This window comes from Tiliqua scincoides, chromosome 1 (assembly GCF_035046505.1).
Source record: "Tiliqua scincoides isolate rTilSci1 chromosome 1, rTilSci1.hap2, whole genome shotgun sequence".
Classification (NCBI taxonomy): Eukaryota; Metazoa; Chordata; class Lepidosauria; order Squamata; family Scincidae; genus Tiliqua; species Tiliqua scincoides.
The window spans coordinates 161,313,848-161,337,012 of NC_089821.1; the positions used below are offsets into that span (position 1 = coordinate 161,313,848).

At 42.5% G+C, this 23,165-nt stretch overlaps 1 protein-coding gene across 4 annotated transcripts in view; it reads right to left on the minus strand.

The window, feature by feature from the left end:
• ASAP2 (ArfGAP with SH3 domain, ankyrin repeat and PH domain 2) overlaps positions 1 to 23,165 on the minus strand; it is a 133,572-nt gene that overhangs the window by 28,773 nt on the left and 81,634 nt on the right. For all 4 annotated transcript variants that reach the window (XM_066612143.1, XM_066612135.1, XM_066612150.1 and 1 more), the window contains 9 exons: positions 21,157 to 21,244; positions 15,441 to 15,489; positions 11,894 to 12,060; positions 9,854 to 9,987; positions 7,196 to 7,290; positions 3,289 to 3,478; positions 1,559 to 1,644; positions 1,023 to 1,138; positions 299 to 366 (listed from right to left, as the gene is read on the minus strand). In XM_066612143.1, the coding sequence (XP_066468240.1) occupies positions 299 to 366; positions 1,023 to 1,138; positions 1,559 to 1,644; positions 3,289 to 3,478; positions 7,196 to 7,290; positions 9,854 to 9,987; positions 11,894 to 12,060; positions 15,441 to 15,489; positions 21,157 to 21,244 (993 nt within the window). The remainder of the gene's footprint in view (positions 1 to 298; positions 367 to 1,022; positions 1,139 to 1,558; positions 1,645 to 3,288; positions 3,479 to 7,195; positions 7,291 to 9,853; positions 9,988 to 11,893; positions 12,061 to 15,440; positions 15,490 to 21,156; positions 21,245 to 23,165) is intronic.

Here is a 23,165-nt window from a genome sequence, read left to right on the forward strand (position 1 = left end):
CAGCCATGCCAATGGGGCCTGAACTGCATCTTGTGGTGGGGAGGCAGTCATGGAAGTCTCCTAAAGGTAATGTTTGCTCCCTTATCTTAGGGGTGTATTGCAGCTACATCAGCACTGGAAAATTGGATAGGATTGGGCCCTTAATCCCTTGTCAACGTGTTTAGAATTGTAGCCTAAAAAATTCCTCTATTCAGTGTTTTCCATCATTCTGAACACAATACCACAGAAACTTCACTGAAAGCTGCCGGATAACCAAAAACAGTTCTGCACTGAAGAACAATGTGGGGAACTGTCTTACCAGCTCTTCACAGCGTGTATGTTTTAACCGTTTGGCTATATCAAGCGGAGTCTCTCCAGCTTCATTGGCTATTAAACAATGGAAGACAAAGTTATTTCCTTGTTTGCACCTAAACCCATATAACGACAACTGAGGTGACTTTAGAATATGAAGTGGGCATGAGCCGGTCTAAAATATGTAATTTTAGGACCCCTGATTTCATAAAAGAGCGTTAAGAATATCCTTGATTCATCAATGTGACTTACAAATGCCTAACTCTGGCTGGATTGTGTTCAGTAATATACATAATATGTAATGCCTTAGCCCTGCTGAAAATTTTGCTCAGATTAAATACTCAATTGTTGTGACTAGTTGGTTCCTTCCTTGAATTAATTCAAAATTGATGACACACAGACACCAAGAAAATTTCATAGAACAGTAATAGCCTAATATTGCTTAGGTTATAAATGCATTTCAGTCATTGACTTAAAACACAATCAGGTGCATCCAGTTTCCTTGATCAAGAAAGAGTCCTTGATCTGAATGAAGGGAAAAATCTGTGGACACCAGCCAATATTGCCATTGTTTCATTTATCATTACTTCAAGTTCTACTTTCTAAAAAGGTCCATATTAAATAGGAACAAAATGGCAAGAGCTACTGAAAGACTTTATATGTTCATACTACAATCACTTATATGTAGCAAAAACATAAGTACAGAGAGGCACTTTTAAAAACCCATTCACCTATTTCAATGGAAGCCTTCCCTCTCAGCAGAAGTTTGAGGCATTCAACATTATCCGTCAAACAGCAGTAATGAAGAGCTGTACTTCCTTTACATGTCTGCTTGTCAAGGTTGCCACTACACAGAAGAAGAAAAACAAATAGTTTATACTGGAAGAATTTCAAAAGCCCACTTTATATGCAGTGCACAAACCACTGTGGTTGTATTACTATGCTGAGTAATATATAGCACCATCCACATACACTTTACAGAGTGTATCCACATACACTTTACAGATACAGAGTGTATCCACATACACTTTACAGAGTTGCTTTACAGAGAGGCCAGGTCCCTGGCCTTGAGGGGCTCATAATTTAGAATTCAACATAAGGCAGGCTACAGGGGAAAGGGAAGGAAATGAAGGCAAGGTAAACAAGGGAAGAATATAAAATTATATTCTGTTTCACAAAAGGTTTTCAGTGAAATCCTGCCTTCCTCAATTTGCAAACTGGAAAAGACGAGTAGGCAGAGTGTCTTAATAAAGCGGCAGCCACTCACCTATTCTGCACCAAAAAGTCAACTATGTGAAGTGAGGTCCGATCAACTGATCTCACTGCAAGATGAAGGGCAGTTTCATCTTGTTCCTGAAATCAAAACACACACACAGTTTGGGTCTGCTGACCAACAGTAACATTATAATCATTAAGAGATCTACAGCTCAGTCGTATCTGGGCCTTCCTCGTGCTGCCGGAACTAGAGCTCTGGTCGCATAGCACTCCTTGCAGTGGCGCAAAAGTTGGGGCATTGTCGTGTGCTTCTAGGCCACTGGCACAAATGTCCAGAGGAGTGGCATGTGCAACAGCAGCTCCCAGAGACTGTGCCAGTGTCAGTAAGTTGGTGGTGGAGGCAGGAGGGGGAGGTTCAGGGGCATTCTGGGCAGGGAAGTGGGAGGGTAGGGGGCAGACTGGAGGGGATGAATCTCTGTTGCAAAGGTGCACGCCAGATCTTATGGCCAATTTTCTAGCCAGACCTGCCCCCTTCCTCTACTTGGACATAAGCCAGCAAAATAGCTGGCATGAGTCCATGGAGACTCCTAGGTGGCCAGAAAGCATACCCAGAAGTAAGTAAAAAAGTTTTTTACTTCTGGTTGGCCTTCTGATTGCCCCTTCCCCACCATCGCATGCAGTGTGCACTCAGAACCCAATCCTGGGCTCAGTGCCGCAGCTTCGTTCCGCCGCACACTGTTGCAAATGTGCCATAAGGCACGTTTGCAAGCCTCACCGCCAGGCTACTGCCTGTTCTAGCCCAGCGCCAACTGGTGCTGGGCTAGTGCCGGGTGGGTGCCCAGCCTTCGTGGCTCGGCGGTCTCACGGTCTGCCGAGACGCGGGGCAGGGAGGGGGGCAGGGAGGAGGCGTTCTGGGGAGGGGGGAGGCTGGCGGGGGGTGAAGAGAGAGCGGGGGGAGGCGTGACACAGAGGCAGCGGGAGGGGAGGGGGCAGACGGGAGGCATGCCAGGAGCTGGGAGGGGGGTGGGTCTGTGGAGCTCTGCTTGACCGCATCCAAGGCACTCACGGAGGGCTTGGTGCCCTGCACGAGCACCTTTACTTTGCAGGGCTGCTTACCTTACCTGGGAGAAGGGAACGAAAGTCCCCTTCTCCTGAGGTGCCGCCCGCGGTAGCCCGGGGCCTGCAGGATTCGGCGACAGCCATTCTTGGTGCCGCCGAGGCTGGGTGTCCCAGGCAGCTCAGGACTGGGCTGCCCTTTGCCACAGGTGCATACTAGTGTGCCAGGGGATAGGACTGGGTTGTTATATGGCCATGCTTTAGTATCATGTGAATGAGCCCTGACTCATGTGTTCCTCTTCCTCTTTCTGCCAGTGTGTAGAGACAGGTTCAGATGATACACCTTACAGACGCTAAAGCCATCTCATAAAACTGCATTTAAAAGTCATAAATATAATACTTTCGGGGGGGGGGGAAATCAGCTTAGAGTTCAATATGTGTTTGAAATACATAATAAGCATTTCATTCTGGAAGGTATTTCTGCATTCATATGTTTCACTCACATGTTTTGAGATAATTATTTTAATAACACATTTTTAAAGTACTGGTCACAGATGGGAGTGCTTTTAATTTTGAACTAAGCCTTTTGTAAATTATAAATGCAGCAACATAGCAGTTGAGTGGCAGTGAATTATCTTCAAGCGCTGACAAATTATTTATGATCCTACTTTCATAAATAAAGTATTTCACATTAATACAGTGACACTGGAAAGTTTCTATACTTACGTGTCCGTTTGCCAGTGGAATTTTTTCAGTTAAATCCACACCCTCCGCATACACTTGAACCAGCCCAAAAATGTCTCTTGTTTTGACAGCTTCACAGAGGCTTTGTAGTTTAGCCCCATTGTCCGAGTATTTTTTCCTTGCATATTTTCTTTCAATATATTTGGCATTAATATAATCTTTCCTTGCATTCCTGAAAAGAAGTGTGATTTTTTTAATATAATGTTGGCACAAACTATTCAGATATTCATTCTCCACCTCCCTCCCCAATAATAACATTATACTGGGCAAAATTTTTGAAACAAACAATGGCACATAGAAACTTTTTGGTCTCCATTTTCAGTATCATTGTATCCTCCTTCTCTGATATGCACTGCCTTTAGGAATACAAATGATTAATTAAACTAAAAACATTAACCCGAGTTCCAGCTGTGAAACCTGTTTTCTTTAGGTCTCTTCAGAAAATCGATACAAATACCCTGCAAGTTAAATGAAACCTATCTACACAGTCATTCAACTGATGTGTTCTTCGGCGATTCAAAAGAAAACTCTGTACTGAATTAAAATTAACACAGACTTAAAAACAAAACCACAACATGAATCCATTACTCTTTTATGTTGTTTAGCTTGAGGTCAGTTTAAGTTTGCTGTCCTGCAAGATTTAACAGAGGATCTGTGACAGATTACAGAGGATATTTAGGTCAAGTGTGCTCTATTCAGAACCTAGTTCTTCAGGCTTTAGTCCCCCTTTGTCTAAAAAACTGAAAGAAGACCTCTAGCCAAAACTCTTCTTTAGCTTTTGTGAAGAAAAAAATCCAACCTGTCCACCCTTCCCTTCTTGCTGGAATTAACTGATAATTCAAAATGTTCACTAGATTATTGCTTAATGCAAGTGAGGAATATGTGCTAATCACTATGAAATAGACATTTTATTGCCAGTTCAGATATACAGCAAGTTCTCACCTCCACTGACTCCCACCTACTCCCATCACTCTTTTAAAAAATGATGAACTAAGATGTACTTCTGTGCTTACAAACATGTCAGTAAAAGGACAGGAAACAACAAGGACAGAAATGTGAATTCTAGCAGAAAGACATTGTTTAAGTTTTCAGTCATACTTTTAATATTGCTGCAGTTTCCTAATACACATGCGCTGCCTCCGACACATTCTCGGCATCACCTAGCAGGACAAAGTTCCTAACAACACAGTCCTGGAACATGCTGGAATCCCTAGCATGTATGCACTGCTGAAACAGAGACGCCTGCGTTGGCTCGGTCATGTCGTGAGAATGGATGATGGCCGGATCCCAAAGGATCTCCTCTATGGAGAACTCGTGCAAGGAAAGCGCCCTACAGGTAGACCACAGCTGCGATACAAGGACATCTGCAAGAGGGATCTGAAGGCCTTAGGAGTGGACCTCAACAAGTGGGAAACCCTGGCCTCTGAGCGGCCCACTTGGAGGCAGGCTGTGCAGCATGGCCTTTCCCAGTTTGAAGAGACACTTGGCCAACAGTCTGAGGCTAAAAGGCAAAGAAGGAAGGCCCATAGCCAGGGAGACAGACCAGGGACAGACTGCACTTGCTCCCGTTGTGGAAGGGATTGTCACTCCCGAATTGGCCTTTTCAGCCACACTAGACGATGTTCCAAAACCACCTTTCAGAGCGCGATACCATAGTCTCTCAAGACTGAAGGTTGCCAACAACAAGTTTCCTAATAAGCAGTTATTTCATTTATTGGGACATGCTCAATTTCTCTTTCCTTCAGTTGCTCCTTTAAAGCAAGTGAAGGAATTTTTACACACAAAGATTTAAAAGCAATTCACATCTACGCAAAAAAATGATATGTGGGCATGTGAAGGTGGATGATTTGAAAACCTGTTTCCTAAAGTAGCTTTTTAAGCTACTTCTATGCACACTTTAATTCTATGCACACTTTACTGGGAGTAAGCCCCATTGAACACAATGGAACTTACTTCTCAGCACACATGCATAGGAATGTGCTATAAGTTAATTTCCTTCATTAAACAAGAGTTTTAAAAATATATTGTCCGTGACTTTAATGAATATAGTTGCCAGAAGTCTATTTTCCAAAGCACAGTATCTTGAGCAAATATCACTGCAAATATGTTCTTAGAGTATAATTCACTGTCAATTTAAAACTGGCATTATTAGATCCTAATCAAGGGAAAAAAAGTCTCCCACATCTGCTCTAGCCTAGATATGCCTTTAGGGTCCAATCCTATCCAATTTTCCAGTGCTGGTACAGTTGTGCCAATGAGGCATGCACCGCATCCAGTGGTAGGAATGCAGTCACAGAGGCCTCCGGCTGCATTGTGGCTGCACCAGTGCTGGAAATTTGGATAGGATTGGGCCCTTAATCCATTCCATTCCATAACCTTTACTGGCATTAAAACAATAATTTACAACAACAATAGTAATAGTCAGCACAATGGGTGTGATGCCCAGGGGGAAAGACATAGCAGGGGCTAATAAGGAAAAAAAAAAATAAGAAAAAAGTAGGGAACCCAGGGAAGGGTTCCAGGTCAGGGAGGGGGTTTTAACTTAGAAACTCCAGAGAAAAATTCTGCTACTACATTGGTAGTGGCCACAGAGTGGTCACTCAAGAGGGCAAGTAAGGGATCAGTAAAGGTACCAGAGAGAGAAGAGAGTAAGGGATACAAGTGTGTTTCTCGAAGAGCTTGGTGGGCTGGGCAACAAAGTAATATGTGGTCCACTGTGTCCGGTTCTAAAGAACAAAAAGAACATAATCTACGATCACGCGGGATGTTGGAGAATCTGCCAGAGTGAACTGTTGAGGGGAAGATATTAAGTCTTGCGAGCATAAACGCTCTCCTCTTAATAGGGTTAATCAACATACTGAAATAATTAAAAGGGCATCCAAGTGAGGGGAAAAGGCCAAAAAACTGAGGAAAACTCAACAGGTGGGGTTGAGATTGGAAGAGAGTTGGTTGAATTCAAATTCTCAGAGTTTGGATTTGATAATTGAATGGGCGCCATGGAGGTTAGTACCTGCAAGAAATTCAGGGGACAGATCTAGTGACAGAAGTTTGGAATCGATGAGCTGGAACCACTTGGAGAGGTAAGAATCCTTTAAAAGGTCTTTTAAAAGGGACTCAGAATGAGTACTTAAATGTAGACGGAGCCAGAACTTGAAGGTGAGGGACCACGCGATGGTAGAGGGGAGGTGGATCCCTAGTTTAAGCATAAGGGTAGATAATCTAATTAAATTAGGGACCCCCAAAATTCATCTAAGGAGAGGCTGCAACTTAATCCAAATCTTGGTTTGCAGCCTCAATCCAGATGGGGGCACCTTACAACAATTGGGAGAGAATTTTGGTTTTGAATATGTGGAGGGCAGCAGGGACATACTGATTTGCCACTGGTATAATGAAAACGGGCAATCGCATTTAAGTGAAGTGATGATGAAGAAATAACAGATTTTCTGTGAGGGAGCCAACTGTGACGAAAATGAAAAATAATCCCCAGGTATTTGAAGGTTTGAACTTGTTGAAAAGTAAGATTACCTATCTTCCAGGGGAACAAAGTGATTGGTCCCTTAGTGTAGCAATGCCTTTAGTGTTGATTAATACAATACCATTTCCAAATCCTTTTGCAATACCATCATTTATGAACTCTTGTATTCTTGCTCCTAGAATTCTCTGATTTGTTGAATTTGCTCTTGTTTGTTTCCAACAAACACTAGTTAGTGACAGAAATTTATCCTCTTAGTAAACCACATTGTAAATTGGGAGGGTGGAGATTTTGTCTAAGGTCATCTACTGAATTCGTGGCAAATGGTGCAATTCAGACTAGCAACTTTCCAACTCATATATATACTTAGCTATTATGCTATATCAGCTCTTCATACCTTCCATGTTTCATACTTACATGTCACTGCTTGGATTGGGTTTGACTATTTCATCTCCAGGCAGGCAGAATTCCATAATCTCATTAAATCCCGCGTTCCCAATATTCTTGGCAAGCTATTGGACAAATACCAACATTTCAAACCAATGTATTCAGTAACTAATCCTGCAGTCAGAGCCTGCTTTAAGCGAACTGGAGCAATTGCTCCCAACTGGGCCCCACACCAGGGCAATCTATTCTTGTACTATATGCAATTCTATATTAAAATGTGTTTAGATTCATTTGGTCCATTAACTGACATGCACTTTTTAAGCACACATTTTAATTGATTTCCAATTTACCACAGATATAAAGTCTGTAATAAATTTTACTACTACTACTACTACTACTACTACTACTACTACTACTACTACTACTAATAATAATAATAATAATAATAATAATACAGGTATTTATATACCGCCTTTCTTGGTCTTTATTCAAGACTTTATTCAAGGCGGTTTACATAGGCTGGCTATTTAAATTCCCGTAGGGATTTTTACAATTGAAAGAAGGTTCTATCTTTCAAGAACCACAACATTCAGGTGTTTCATTCTGATCTGGTTTCACATCCTCCCACGCTCAGAGCAGATGGAATAGCTCGGCTTCAGCTTGTCAGCTGCTTCAAGGTCGCACGGTGCCGGTGGCCTCGAACTGGCGACCTTGTGGATGTTATCTTCAGGCAAATGGAGGCTCTACCCTCTAGACCAGACCTCGACTGTGAACCTGAGACCCCACAAAAAATTACTCCAATTGGGCCCTGCAGTTCCTAAGGCCAGCCTTGTCTGCAGTGCAATCTTATGCATGTTTACTTATAAGTAAATCCCACTGTATTCAATAGGGCAGGGCTTTTCAGACGGGGGCATTGCGACGCCCCAGCCTGTAGGCCCTGGCCTCTGCCCCCTTAAGGGGCAGGGGCAGACAGGAGGCAGGGAGGGGGCCTTCCCCCAGCCCCTGCTGCAAGGACTGACAGCGGTTTTCAAACTCCTTGAGAGTTTGAAAACTGCTGCAATAGGGCTTACACTCAAGAATGTATACCTAGAATTGTAGCCATAATGGAGTACCACAGTTTGAAAAAACGGTAAGAAAAGATTTGTACTACTGGCTGTATTCATAACTGGCTGTATTCATTTGTACTACTGGCCTCATTCATTATGAGGAATACATGCATGTATAATCAGCACTGCTTTCAAAGTTTTTATTAAGCACCTAAGGATTAGACAGCAAAGTAGTTGAGCATTTGGCTACAGAGAAGTTATTTTTAACCTTTAGGTTAATTTATAGAGAACAAGTGGGCTCTGCATCCTAGGGCTTCACATTAAGAAAATACGGCTTGAAATGTTGTGCTGAATTGCACTACAAATTACTAACTGAGGGCCCAATCCTATTCAATTTTCTAGTGTATACTGTGCATCTGTGCCAATGGGGTATGCACTGCATCTTATGGTGGGACAGTGGTCACAGAGGCCTCCTTGAGATATGGGAACATTTGTTCCCTTACCTTGGGGCTTCATTGCAGCTGCACCGGTGCTGGAAAATTGGATAGGATTGGGTCCTAAGACACTTCCCCAAAACTTTCACTATCTTTTTTTGAAATGCACCTATGTGAATGTGCAAGAAGCCAAGCTGTAAATGACAGTAGATATTGGTCAGTTCTGAAAAACTGCATTTCCCCCCTGAAAATAAGTACATTTTACAAAGGGTCAAAAACTGGGGCCAAATTATGCAATTCTCTGCTCCCTGTTAGCTGCAGCCAAGCTGCAGGCAGGAGTGCATGAATACGCACAACATGACATCACGTAATAGGATAAGCAAAATAAAATGTTAAGGAGAGAAATGGGGAAAATCCATGTGTGTGGTTTTCCACAGTAGCACTGAAAACTTCAATGTGTAACCAGTCGGATGGTCAGCTACCCTTTTGCTCTTCTCAGTTTTCCCAAACAGTGGAGACTCAAAAAAAAACACGTTTATATAAAAGCTTATTATTTGAATTAATGATCCATAAAGCACTATTTTACCCAAAAGGTTCTATTTGGGAAGACTACCTCATGAAACAAAACTTCAATATCAGAGCAGCAGTTCCTTTGAAAAAATGTATTGCCCTAATATGTGTCCTTCAATGTGATAAATGGAAGGATTCTTCCTTCCAACAAAATTTCAGAAGACCATATTTAATCTACAGAATTGCAGCGACTGACTAATTGATGACTGAATATACACTAGACACGACAATTAACCCTCAATTTAATGGACTTGATTTAACAGACTTCAGAAACCACAGGCATTGTTTATGTCTTTAAAAATCAGTCATATATGCTTTGCACGTGCACAAGTGCATTGTCATAAATGCATTTGGCCTTTTGGAATTAATGGACACCCCTTCCCCCATTAACAGCCCAATCCTATCCACACTTTCTTGCGAGTAAGCCGCATTGACTAATGGGACTTACTTCTGAGTATGCATACATAGGATTGGGCTGTAATTCATTAAATCAAGGGTTCACTGTAATAAAACTTTTGAATTATTGAAGCATTCTTTTACAACACAATTCTATGCATGTGTGCTTAGAAGCAGGTACCACTGAGTTCAATGGAATTTACTCTCAAATCAGTGTGCGTAGGGCTGCAGCCTTAGCTTACCAGCAATTCAGATGTTCCCAGCACATCTAACGTAAGTGACTGCATTCTGGAATAGTGGACACCAAGTTCTCGATGGATTCCTGAACATTCAATGCATGTTAAAATGCCCAAATTTGTTGAGAGCCACGTAGGACCTGAAAATTAAATTAAAAAAGCAAGGTTACAGAAGGTCATAAAGTGACATTATTCCTTCTGGATGCCTCATACAGACTTGACAACTCATAAAAACAGGCAATCACATTTAGCAGCCACACAAAGGAAAACTCTACAAAAGAATAAGTACTGCAGCACAAACTTAGTTCACCTAGTTGGAGAAGCACGCAAAAGGAAGTAGTTTCTGTAATCCTCTTTGAAAAGATATTCCATTCTAAATGATACTGTAAATGGAAGCAGAGAAAAAGGAAACCAAACTAATGGTGGGGATTAATTTTTATTTTAGATGTGGAAGGTAGGCTGCAATCCTATCCACACTTTCCTGGGAGTAAGCCCCATTGGCTATAATGGGATTTACTTCTGAGTAGACATGCATAGGATTGGGTTCGTAATCTCCTACAAAATAGTAATGATATACGATGAAACAAAATTTCTAACAAAATATATACTTTAAGAAAAACTAGACTAGAACACTAGTACCCTAAGGAGAAAAAGAGTGTAGAAAATATGGCATCATTCAGTAAAAATTAATTCTCATTAATTAGACAATTTGCAAAACCCTATATAAAAGTGGAAGAGGGGGAACTGTTTTTAAAAGATAGCAAGGTTTCTGCTAAACAGTTTAATATTATTGGCAGCAAGAGGTTCATTACACCTACGAAATAACCAGTATACCGATATTAAAATTACTTGGCTATTGAGCAAATTATGGTAGATGATCCAATCCTTCTATCTCAGAGAACTATTAATATGGAGGCTTTGCTTTTTCTGCTATGCTGCTTGCTTGTGGAGAATAGTAATTGCTCCCTTGCAATCAGATGAAAAGGAATCACTGCCTTTTCTGCTCCTACCTGTCATCACATGACTACGGCAGCGGCATCGCTAGGGTTTTACGTCACCCAGTGTAGAAGGCCAGTGCGTCACCCCCATGATGGACCTCCTCCCATGCAGAAGGGGTGATGTACCATTGATGCACCATTGCCCCACTCCACTGGTTTTTTGGTTATAGCTTTTGACAGAACAGAGATATTTCAATGGTGTTTTTTTCCATTGCATTCTGCATGAAATTATGAATATAATGGTATATAACGATGGTATTATTCGAAAGTACCAAGATCTTTAAAATTTTGGCCAGTAGTGGTGTCTCTCTCTCTCTCTCTCATACACACACACACACACACCCCGTACAAATCACCTAGTGTGTCCTGCACCCCCCTAGCGACACCACTGGACTATAGCACTACCCCACTAGTACCACTTGCAGCTATTTAAAGTCAGAAATAAAGAAAAGTGCCATATTGTTGGGGCGTAAGGCTCTATCTCAGGGGTGCTCACACTTTTTTGGCTCGAGAGCTACTTTGAAACCCAGCAAGGCCTGGAGATCTACCAGAGTTTTTTTTACAATGTTCGCGCCATCATAACATATAACATTTATGTGTACAATGTATGTTGGTGTATCTTGAGCCCCACTGAGTATAACAGGACTTACTCCTGAGTAGACATGCCTAGGATTAGGCTGTGAGGCTGCAATCCTAGCCACACTTACCTGGGAGTAAGCCCCATTGAGTACAATGGGCCTTACTCCCAGCGTTTCCTCCCAGAGGCACCTGAAGGGGGGGGTCGGCACTCCGCAATCTACTCATTTTGCCTCGCGATCTACTGGTAGATCGCGATCCACCTATTGAGCACCCCTGCTCTATCTGTCTTCCTTTTGGCTCAAGAGAAAGATAACATGCTGCCAGTCCAGGCTTTAAACAGCTGAAATGGGTTGTGGGGCACCAGGGCAATAGTGAGTGGAGGGAGCTGACTCAAGCCCCCTGGAAGGGGGGAGAAAAGGACACAAACTGTGTAAGTAAAACAAAGACGACATCAGAACTTTAATGGTACCTTGTGCTCCACAGTCACAGCACACATCATTTCCAGGCATCCTCTGCACATCAGAGATTATTTCTTTTGTCAGTTCTTGGACAATGTTATTTTCTCCTGTATTGTCATCACCTTTGAACGCATTATTTAAAGCTTCTTCTTTACTGTTCTGTAGTACAGATATCCAACTTGAAAAAGAAACACAACCATATTTTTCTATTTAAAACTGTTCTAGTAATCTTACTACCATCCTTCAGAGAAACATTCACAAAAATATTCCCCTATCATTTTGGCAGAATGCTTATTCTGGAGGATGTGCTATGTAAAGTGGCTAGTAACTTCCCTCATTCACCTGCTAATGATGCCCAACAGGACTGCTATATATCATGATTTAGGACTGAATTTATTTCATGGGATTCGGTCATCCACTCCCTTTTCATTTCTAAAAACATTAGTGATTCACAATTTTGACAGGCATGCTTACTGGCCTGTAAGCTGGCTTACTGCCAGCATGCACTGTTGCAATGTGCCATAAGGCATGTCTGCATCCCTAGCACCAGCTCAGCACTGGCCAGCACTAGGCTAGCACCAGCGGAACACCACTGCTCCACCACTCCTCAGTCACCCAAACCACAAGGTGGCAGAGAGGTAGGTGGGGTGTGGGGGAGGTGGGGAGGAGGCGTTCCGGGGCACAAGGCGGCAAGGGAAGGGCAGGGTGAGGGCAGAGAGGAGGCATGCTGGGGAGAAAGTGGGGCAGGAGGGAGACGGGACCGGTGGAGCTATGCTCCACTGAATCCTGAGCCTCCGTGACGGGCCGGCAAAAGTCCCCTTCTCCCGAGGAGCACCAGCACTGTTCGGGAAGCGCTCAGGATGCAGCAGCAGTCATTTTCGGCACCACTGCATCCCCGTGTGCTGGGCAGCTCAGGATTGGGCTACCCGTCTATGCAAAAAACAAATTAATGAAAATGATAATTTAGCTACAGTTGGAACAGTTTTGATGGTGGTCTTTGCTAAGTGGTCTTAGTGGTCTTGAGCACATACAGAGGTAAGAGACAAACTCATAAAATTCAGATTCACAGCTCAGTCTATGAAACTGCACAAGTCTAGGTATGTCTACTGAGAAGTAAACCCCACTGAGTTTAGTGGAACTTACTCTCAGGGAAGGGAGTACAGGGTTGCCACCTTAGCAACTATTCTCTACCAGCTCATAGATAGATTGATCTTGCTAGCTTGTCTGCATGATGAATTGTGGAACATCCTTCTCCTCAAGAAAGAAGTAGCTTTTTTTTTAAAAAAAAATTGACTGCAGACACCGCTTCATTAAACCATTTCTGCCCAACATTGCATATATGCAACAGGGACCAAATGTGTACACCTGTAGGTTGGGCAAAAGTGGGTTAATTATACCTTTATTGACATAATAAACATGCAATAAACTTATATAAAAGCCAGTAAGCAGTTAAAAAAACTTCCTTTATAATTGCAGTTGACCACCCCCTCCTTCTCTTAATAATTAAATTCAATAAAAATGCCACTTTCATTATTCAAGATCTTTCCCTTTCAAGATCTTCATTATTCCCTGAAAGCTGAATTCAATCTGTGCATCCTGACTCCTTAGTGAGGCACGGCTAGCCTCCAGGGGCGTTGTGAGGCATCTGGGGAGAGAGGTGGCCATAGCTGCACTGCACTGCTCTGCTGCACATGCTGCCTGCTGCCTTCCTGCTTTTCTGCTGCTGTGAACGAGGTGGGTGGGGCAGAGTGAGGTGGGGAGAGTGTGTGAAACAGGGTGGGGGGAGGTGGGAGAGAAGGCAGGTTGGGCTTGGGAGCTCAGCTTGGGAGCCGCAGCCTGCTCTTAGTGGGCTGTCCAAATGCCCCAGCCTGCATTCCTCTTGCCTGGGGGAATAGGGGTGGCATCTGCATGTTGGGGTGTATGTGTGTGAGCAGCCCCCATCTACTTTGGGGTGAGCTATAATCTTGCTCGGTGGGGCTGCAATCCTATTCACACTTTCCTGGGAATAAGCCCATTTGACTCAAATGGGACTTACTTCTGAGTAGACCTACATAGGCTTGAGGTCTGTGTCAGCTTAACCACAGATCTCTTTTTTCTCCCCCTTCAAAAAAGAAAAAAAAAGCCACTCTTGATGGCTTTGTCTCCAAAAATTGATTAAAAATAAAAATACCCATTCCTTTTCAGCCAGCCCTCTTTTTCTTCCTGCCTCCTTTGGGGGGGGGGGGTACTCTGTTGGCTGCTATTGTAAGACAAAGGGTACAATCCTAGCTAGGGTGAGAGTAAGCCCATTGACTAAAATGGGACTTCCTTCTGAGTAGACCTACATAGGCTTGGTGTCTGTGTCAGGTTAACCAAGGATCTTTACCTTTCTCTTTTTCCTCTCCCTTCAAAAAGAAAAAAAAACCACTCTTGATGGCTTTGTCTCCAAAAATTGATTAAAAAATAAAAATACCCATTCCTTTTCAGCCATCCCCCTTTTTCCTCCTGCCTCCTTGGGGGGGGGGGGGGAATACTCTGTTGGCTGCTATTGTAAGACAAAAGGCACAATCCTAACTAGGTCTACTCAGAAGTAAGTCCTATTGTGTTCAATGGGACTTACTCCCAGGAAAGTGAGGTTAGGATTGCAGCCAAACAGTCTCTAGGTCTCAGTTTGCATCAGTCTCCAATTAGCAGATACACACAAAACAAAGTCTTCCCCTCCCCCAGCAAATTCATCACTTCCCCCCTCCCTTTCCAAAACCCTCCAGGTGTGCTGCTAACAAACTGAGAGCACAATCCTAACCAGGTCTACTCAGAAGTAAGTCTTATTTTGTTCAATGGGGCTTATTCTTAGGTAAGTGTGGTTAGGATTGCAGCCTCAGAGTGCTAGCAGCTGTTTTTTTGTTTCTAGTGTATAATTATAACACTATAATTACAGTGTAAAATTAATAATTATAATTTAACCCCTGCTAATTGGGTAAGAGGCACTTTTTCAAGTGGGTGCTCCTTTTTTTTAGCAGGGGAGAGAGTAAATGGCCCACCTCACCCCAGCACTGTCTGTTCTAGTGGCTGTCTGTTGGTATTCATTTGCATCTTTTTAGATTGTGAGCCCTTTTGGGACAGGGAGCCATTTAGTTATTTGATTTTTCTCTGTAAACCGCTTTGTGAACTTTTAGTTGAAAAGCGGTATATAAATACTGTTAACAACAACAACAACACCTTCACCCCCATTTTGGGGGTAACTGAGGTGAGGTGTTATAATGGGGAGCCGTGGCCAATGGCTACAAGGATCAGGGGAGCCGTGAGTCGGAAAAGTTCGAGAACTACTGCCTGAAAGGATACACCAAATTTTTTATGAGTCAGCCCAACCCACGCTCCTGTCAAGAAGACCCTCAAGAAAGGCCTCAAGGAAATCCTTGTGAAGGGGACAATACAGAATCATATGGTGCAAGGATTCAACCACATCTAAGGAGCAAGCACATATTCTCATCTCCAGAGGAGTACCTCTGCAGACACCACTATCATGAACAAGTGATATAGAAACCAATGATAACAAAGACAAACATTAATGAAACTTACATTTGACAGTCCTGTTCATCTTCCGCTTGGAAATGATATGTTCTGTCATCTGTAGAATGAGAAATATTTGTAGTATTGACCAAAATAAATACATAGCTCATTTCATAAGAACATTTCTTATCATTTCATCTACTCAATGGAAATTAAGTAACTGGACATTACACAGAGTTAAAATCACCCATCTAAAAATCAAGCAGGATTAAGTAATGCTTATTAAGGATTTCATATATAAGACCAAAGATCCACCACCAGAAAAGTTACAGCGACCTTTTTCTTTTGTGATATTGTAAGAACTATTCTGACAATACAGAAGTTAATACCAGCTACAGAATGACATTATCGATAACTGTTGGTGATTCTCCTCCATTCCATTTACCTACTATATCAAAAATGCAAGCTCTTCAAGTCAAATGAAAGTGTTTCCATAACAGAGGAGTTATTTTTAACAATAATAATGAGAGGCATTACTCTGGGTTTGGCCTGTGTATCTGGTCACTGCTGGGAAGGACCAGGGGGACTTCTGATCTTGACTAGGAGGGATTTTCTTATGTTTTCATGGTATGAGTTGCTCCCTGCTGTACCTCTAGCAAGTTTTGCCTATGGTACTTGACTGACCCAGCAGGTAGAATGCAAACCCTTCAAACTATGGCAAGCTTCCCTTTAGGGATGTGCTATAATCCTTGTCAGCCACTAGCTTTTGAAAGCTTTTGCTTCCTTGGATCCAACACTATTGCCTGCTTTCTTTTTTCCATGACACCTAACATTTTCCCCTTGATTTCCATAGAATGAGTTTTTTTGTTTGAAAGCAACACCTTCAAGAGACTTTGTTTGAAAATATTTGCCTTAAATAATGCAAGTCAATGAGATAAGAATTCTCAAGTAGACCCCAACATGCCCACAGCATTTTAAAATGGGAAAGAATTTAAAAAAATTTTTCCCAGGTCTTCATTCACTTTAAAGTTTACGTTTCAAATAGGAAAATACGCCTTTGAGAGCATTCACACATGTTGCTCATCTATTCTATAGCTGCAGAAGATTCTAATGTACCACAGGCCACTTGTTTTCTGTTAGGGGTAAAATGTGCATACAATTCTCATCCACAGGGTTTCAGAACAGGAGGGACACATCGGTTGGTTATTGGCTCAAGTCAATAATTGCTACTAGTGGAGTGTGCCCAAATATCTTTTCCTGAACCTTGGGTGCATGCAAAGGGAAGCATCCTGGATTATAGCCAGTATGTCTGCCATGGACATTGGGGTCTGATTACATTACCTGAACAGCGTGGAAGCTGCACTGTGTATGTAAACTGCACCATTCTTGTAACAATTAAGCCATCATTTTGCTTGTGGGCAAGCAGATGGACACATTACTTCCTGTTAAATGTTGCCTTCATGGTGAAAATATTTAGAGACCTATGTTGGATTTAAAGTTATGTTTGTAAATTACATTTACAGCCCAATCCTAACTGACTCCCCACGCAGCGATGTAGCAGTGTCAGCGCAACTACCATTGAATCCCGCAGGGAAGTGCTGGCCTCTGAAAGCCTCCTTGGGGTAAGAGAACATTTGTTCCCTTGCCCCAGAGTAAGCCGCAGCAGCTGCTATTGGTCAACTCAGACCTGCACCACCTTGATAGCTGGGGCAAATCCGAGTAGATCCGTGCAGGCATATTGCCCCCAGGAAGGAGATCTGGATTGGCAGGAGCTGCCGCAGCAGAATCCACCCCTTCCTGGGCATGATCTGCCCATCCCCCACCACTGTTGCCTCCCAGTTCCACCCTCCCCCTTCTGTTCTTCCCCACCGCCTCCCACTTCTCCTACTGGCTTACCTGCTCCAGCAGCTTGCCAGCAGTCCAGCGACATGTGCAAGAAGGCTCTGGCCTTCCCACTGGTGATAAGGCAGTGTACTATTCAACATGCCGCCAGAGCGTACTTTACAGATGCTTTTCAGCAGGCAGTGCCAGCAGAAAATGCATTCTGCCAACGCAAAGACCCTATTGGACTGGGTTGCCCAAATGTTCACTTTATAAACTAAAAACATGGCCTACAAAGATCCAAGTTCATGCAGGGCATGGAGGGCTCCCCTCAGATTCTCTCCCATTTCCTGCAACACTGATTCCACAGGGCCAGGAGAATCTTCCATGCCGCTTTTAGGATATCACAAGGAGAAGAGCAGTGCCCACCTTGTGAGCAGAACTGCCTTCTACTTATTCAGCAAAGTTTTTGGATCCCAGTCCCTGTTATAAAGTTATATATATTTGGCACATCAGTAAAATCAGTCAAGCATAAGAATGTCTAATTGTAGAAATATGTAAAGACAGAATGCATTAGGAGATCACAAGTTTAGAAAAGTAGTTCACAACCAAAAATAAAAGGAGGAGATGGAGCTGTTGTTGCCAAAGGGCCAAAACTCCCTAATATTGAACAGGCAGTGAGAAGTACAACAAGGGCCAGTAGGGCCAGGACTTGATCAAGTCCTAAATAACCGTTAATCAAGTAGTTATTTTGTTCTAAATCCAAAATGCGAACCAGGCAGAAGGAGAAAAGCCTTGTGCCATCAGCAAAGATCAGACTATGTTATTGACAAGAACTCAGGAAGCCACAGAGAAGAGGCTTAGAAAGGAAACAAAATAATGGATGAGAAAGTTCCCTTGCCCCAGGGTAAACCCAGCATCCAGAAACAATGGGAGGAAAGAACATCCTTTTCAAAGGTATTTTGAAAAGTGGAGGTAGATGGCAGGCATATCCATGGCTGAGAAAGAAAATGGACCCCAGTTCTCAAAATAGTTTTGACTTTGATGAAAGACATTCATCAAAGACATTCAGTTTGAAAGAAACTACATTCTGGTCAAGATCTTTTTCATTTGAACTTGCATAAAATGAAGACGTATAAATCCTTTAAAGAAATGACTATTTGAAGAAGTTGCTGTATAAGAACTGGTCCAAATACTACCCTGCTTCAGTAGCCACTTCTTCAAAATAGGGCAGAATGGACAATGTGTTACGTGCTTGCATTCTCCTTTCTCCCCCCCCCCCCCCGCTCCATTCTCACAATCAAATGCCTCCTTACTTTCATGGCTTGGTTTAAAAATAGTGTCTACATCAGTGTTCCCAAACGTTTTAGCACCAGGACCCACTTTTAAAAATGATACTTTGTCACAGAGGTTTTCAAACCATGGTGTTGTGTTGTCCCAACCAGGGAAACTCTGTCTCTGCCCCCTTAAGAGGCGGGATGATGGTGAAAGCAGCCATGCGAACACCACGATTACATCACTGCCAAGGACAAAAGGGTTTTTTAAAAACTTACCTCTTGTAGTGCTAGCCTTCAGATGGTGCGGGGGGGGGGGGCTCATGGACCCCTCTGAAGGGCTCCCCAAGCCTCCAAACAGATAAAAATAGTGATCATGACCCACTTCTGGGCTTGTGATCACAAACAGGGGTTAGTGCTGTGGCAATCACATCACTGCCTTCACCCCTGCCCCGCAAGCACTTAAAGTGGTTCCCAAACTCCCAGAGAGTCTGGGAACTGCTGCTCTGTTTGAATCCACCTAGCCTTAAGAGCCTAAAAAAAAGTTTCACTTTACCAGCCATTCAATGTCATTTTTTATCACTTTTACTATCACTTTTTTTATCACTTTTACATTTTTTACCACCTACTAAGGTGGGTGGGGAGAAACTTTCTTCTGGAGCATTTGTTGAACTCCACATTCTTTGAATTGGGACAATTCTGGTGATCTTGCATTCCCCTTCACCTGGCCTTTGATAAGAGCCAAGGGACAGTTGCCTACCCGTAAATAAACATACATGTGTGACTCAGTTACACTTTCCATTGGGCTCAATACATGTTTGCCTACTAGCGAGTAAATGCACATGTGCTGCTCCATTTAAAAGTATGCAGTTAAGTAACTTAATTAGGCATGTAGATCAGTAAAACTTAGTGGACCATCAGAAAGGAAATTTGCCATGAACGGTTCATTCTTAATTCCTTTTTCTAAAAAATACAGCAGAGATGTTGTTTATTCAAATATATGAAGCTGAATGGGCGCCAAAGATACAACAGGTTAGTTGAAAACAACATATGAAAACCAGCATATTCACCCTTCTTACTATTCTCTGCCTTGATCCACATGCACATGGTCATGCACACACCTCCATGGATGGGGGAAGGCAAATGGGCAGGAGCACTGATATTCCCTTCCCTTTACTTAGCAGGAGTGTGGCATGCAGCCTCCTGGCCTGTACAACTTCATTCACACCAAATGAAAGAGCAGGGAGACTGCATGCCAAGCTCCTGGCACCTAAAGGGAAATGGGACGCTCCAAATTGTCTGTCCCTGCCTATTTGCAAGCACCAAGTAGATAGGGAGAGGTGACCTGAAAGCAATCTTTTTTTATCCCTCTTCTTCTTCCCTCAGTGCTGGAGCAAGAAGGGGAGAAAAAGAGGTTGCAGCTCCAGATCTTTTCTTCCAGCATACTTGGTGCTTTGTAAGCGCCAAGTAAGCACCAAATAGGTGGGGAGAAGAGATTTGAAACTGCAGCAAATTTTTTTCTTCCTTCTCCCCCAGAGCGAGCCCAAAAGTCCACTGTTCACTGCCAGTTTCATGGGGGGGGGGAGGTGGAACATACACACCCCCTTCCAAAAAACAGCTTCTAACCTCCACACCAAACTCTATCTTAGCACAGGGATTAAAGTTTAAAGAAAATGCATCCCTTCGAAGTTTAAACACTGCTAAATACAGAGTGAGAGGAGGGGGCACTCCTTCCTCATTCAGTCTTTAAAGTGACACATTTCCTAAACTTTAAACCATGCATGAAGATGGAGCATGGGGAGGGAAGGGGATCATCCAAATCTTGCTCACTTTTAGCTATCAGGAGTAGATCAATGCAACTTGGGTTTGTGGAGACCTGGAGGGAAGCAGCTGCAAACTCCGTAAGGACCAAATCCTAACCAACTTTCCAGTACTAGCATAGCAGTGCCAATGGGACGTATGCATCCTGCTGTTGGGTGGCACTAACGGAGGCCTCAACAAAGTAAGGGAATGCTTGTTCCCTTACCTCGGAGCTGCATTGCCCTATGTTGGTGTGGAAAGTGGGTTAGGACTGCACCCTTAATCAACTGCTCCTCCCATCGCCCTGATAAAAGCCACACCAGGCTGCTTCATGGCTAGGTTGGCCAAGACTGTGTGGACTGATGAGTTTAGCTCAATAGTTAGCATGTTATGAATATTCCTGACATCTTAGCAGCTCTGGAAGCAGCCAATGGGGCTTTGCAACAATCAGTTTTTAATCTCTTATGCTACATCAATTCTAATTAGAAAGAATAAAGTCTGCTCAAGATCACTCATGATGGCAAAATTTTAGTTATTTATAAGCTCTCATAAGTAGGTCCTAAACAAATTGATATCAAAATTGGATTCTGCAAAGAAAGCAGAACATTTTCCCTGAAAATAACTAATTGGTTATGTTGCATCCAATGGTGGATACAGGCACAAAAAGTGAGACAAGAGAAACAAGAAGCTCTGCTGACAAACATACAAAAATGATATGTGAAACATATGAAAGGCAAAGTTGTTTAAACAAAGCAAGCTGTAATAGTAATGTATTCCAATTATATTCGGTTTAATTTTGAATTCTCACCATTTATCATTTTTTGAAACCAATAGGAAGTCTACAGCACTAACTAATAGAAAGTACCTAAGGAACTGAACAACAAACCTACGTGATATGAGGTCAAAACATTTTTTCTCCTCTGGGTTTGTTTTCACTTGGCAAGTTAACAGATTGAGCTTTGCAGGAGGTCGGTTTGCCTAATTAAAGAAAAAACAAAAAGGAATATCCCTTAGTCAGAGTGCATAAAGAACAAAGACGTTTTCTGTTACCATTGCTTTGGAAAGGGAGAATCCTCCTGCAACTAAGTCCAAGGTGTGCTCACAGGAATGATCAATGTGGGAGCAAGAGTCATAAACAAAAGGAAGAGGAAACAATTAGGTCCAGGGCAAGCCGTCCAGCCTATATTGTAAGGACTGGGTTCAAGTGCCACTTGCCATTTTACAATGTAATGGTATACATTTACCTCAGAGAGGTACTGAGACTACAGAAGCAGGTCAAGGATAGATAAAAATACTGTCGTTCTAATATTCTATTCAGATGTAAGCTGAAGTACAACTCAGAGTAGTGCCACCTTTACTTTATAAAAGAACTGTGCAAGAAGTATAATTTGCTTATGGGCCTATATTCTGGCTGCGACATTTGACTGATGGAGACACGTCTACCCAGATAGCATCTATTTTAGTTCTTCGGCCAAATTAAAATAGTTTGTATTCTTGATTCTTACAATGGCCTCAACAGAACAGGAAATAATTGTGATAGTTCCATAACTAATAGACCCACATATTACAGGTAAACATTTGGCTTTCCTACTAGTTATAGCAGATCCACAGAGCTAGAGACAAATAAATCATTGCAGTCACTGACAAAACATTTAAAAATTACATATACTGTACATTTTTACCATAGAAACACAAGACAAAGCCATTCCAAGAGATGCACTGTCAGGAAAAAAACTCATTTCACCTTTTGCAGTTTTACATATTCACAATATTAGTAGTATTTTTCATCCACAGGCAAGTCAAAGGATTGTATCCTAACAGCTGTGCATGAAAGAAGTTTGCACGGACACATTTCCCTCCATGTCCCCAAATGATAGTCACACTGCTGTGTGGACAGGGTTCACATGTGCAAGTTACATTCCAGATGCAGTTCTTAGGATACAACCCTGACAGACTGTTCAACTCCTAATAACAACAGAATGAGAGAACGTTAATAAAAAATAAGCCTATGATGGACTGTCTCCTCCTTCTGTCCTAAAGATACATCTCTTCATGGAAGCATTCAAGGTACATCAGTGGTCAGAACAGTCACATGCAGGTTCTGTGCATGACAGGGTCAAGGAGCATAAGCATTTATTCTGCAGCTCAACAAAAAAAAAACATGTAAAGGCAATGAAGCAGAAATAGGAACAGTATCTGAACAGAATTTTTACACCCTTTAATTAGGATTGCAACCCCAAGAGTTTTGTTGCAACAGCACGCCAGTTGCTTGGGACTGAGGAGACCAACAGCTAAGTTGATGCAACATCACAAAACAGAACATTACATTGCCAAAACATGATGCCAAACAATATTGCCAACAGTAAAAGGTGGTGCATGTTGTGCAAGCACCTTTTGACGCAGCATTATTTCCATTTTTTTCTGTTCCAGAGAATGGAAAGTTCCTGTTTGGTTCCATAGTGTGAAAAATTCACTTTTTCTTGGAAACAAGGTATCTTCAGAGTTTTCTTGCCATTTGACAAAGCCATGCAACAATAATAGGCTAGCCAAGGCAAGAAGCTGGAGCTAATTTTTGCAACATAACCAGTGTTTGGTATTGATAGGACAAAAATATGCTGAAATTGTCTGACTTAAAAAAAAAATAGTTACAATAGAAGGGGGAGAATGCTACAAGCTACCTCCCTCACACAACCTATACCCAGAAGTTTGCAAACATGTACTGTATATATGATAAGAGCCAACTATGTAGTGCAGTCAGGGTACACAAGGTTTGGGTCTTTCGGGGGAAACCAACAGTCAACACGACAATTTCCAGTGCACCATTCCACCAGCATCCTCCTTTCCAAATCACTGTCCACTGTTGCTTCAGGTCAGTAATGAAACAGTCAGAATTTGTCTT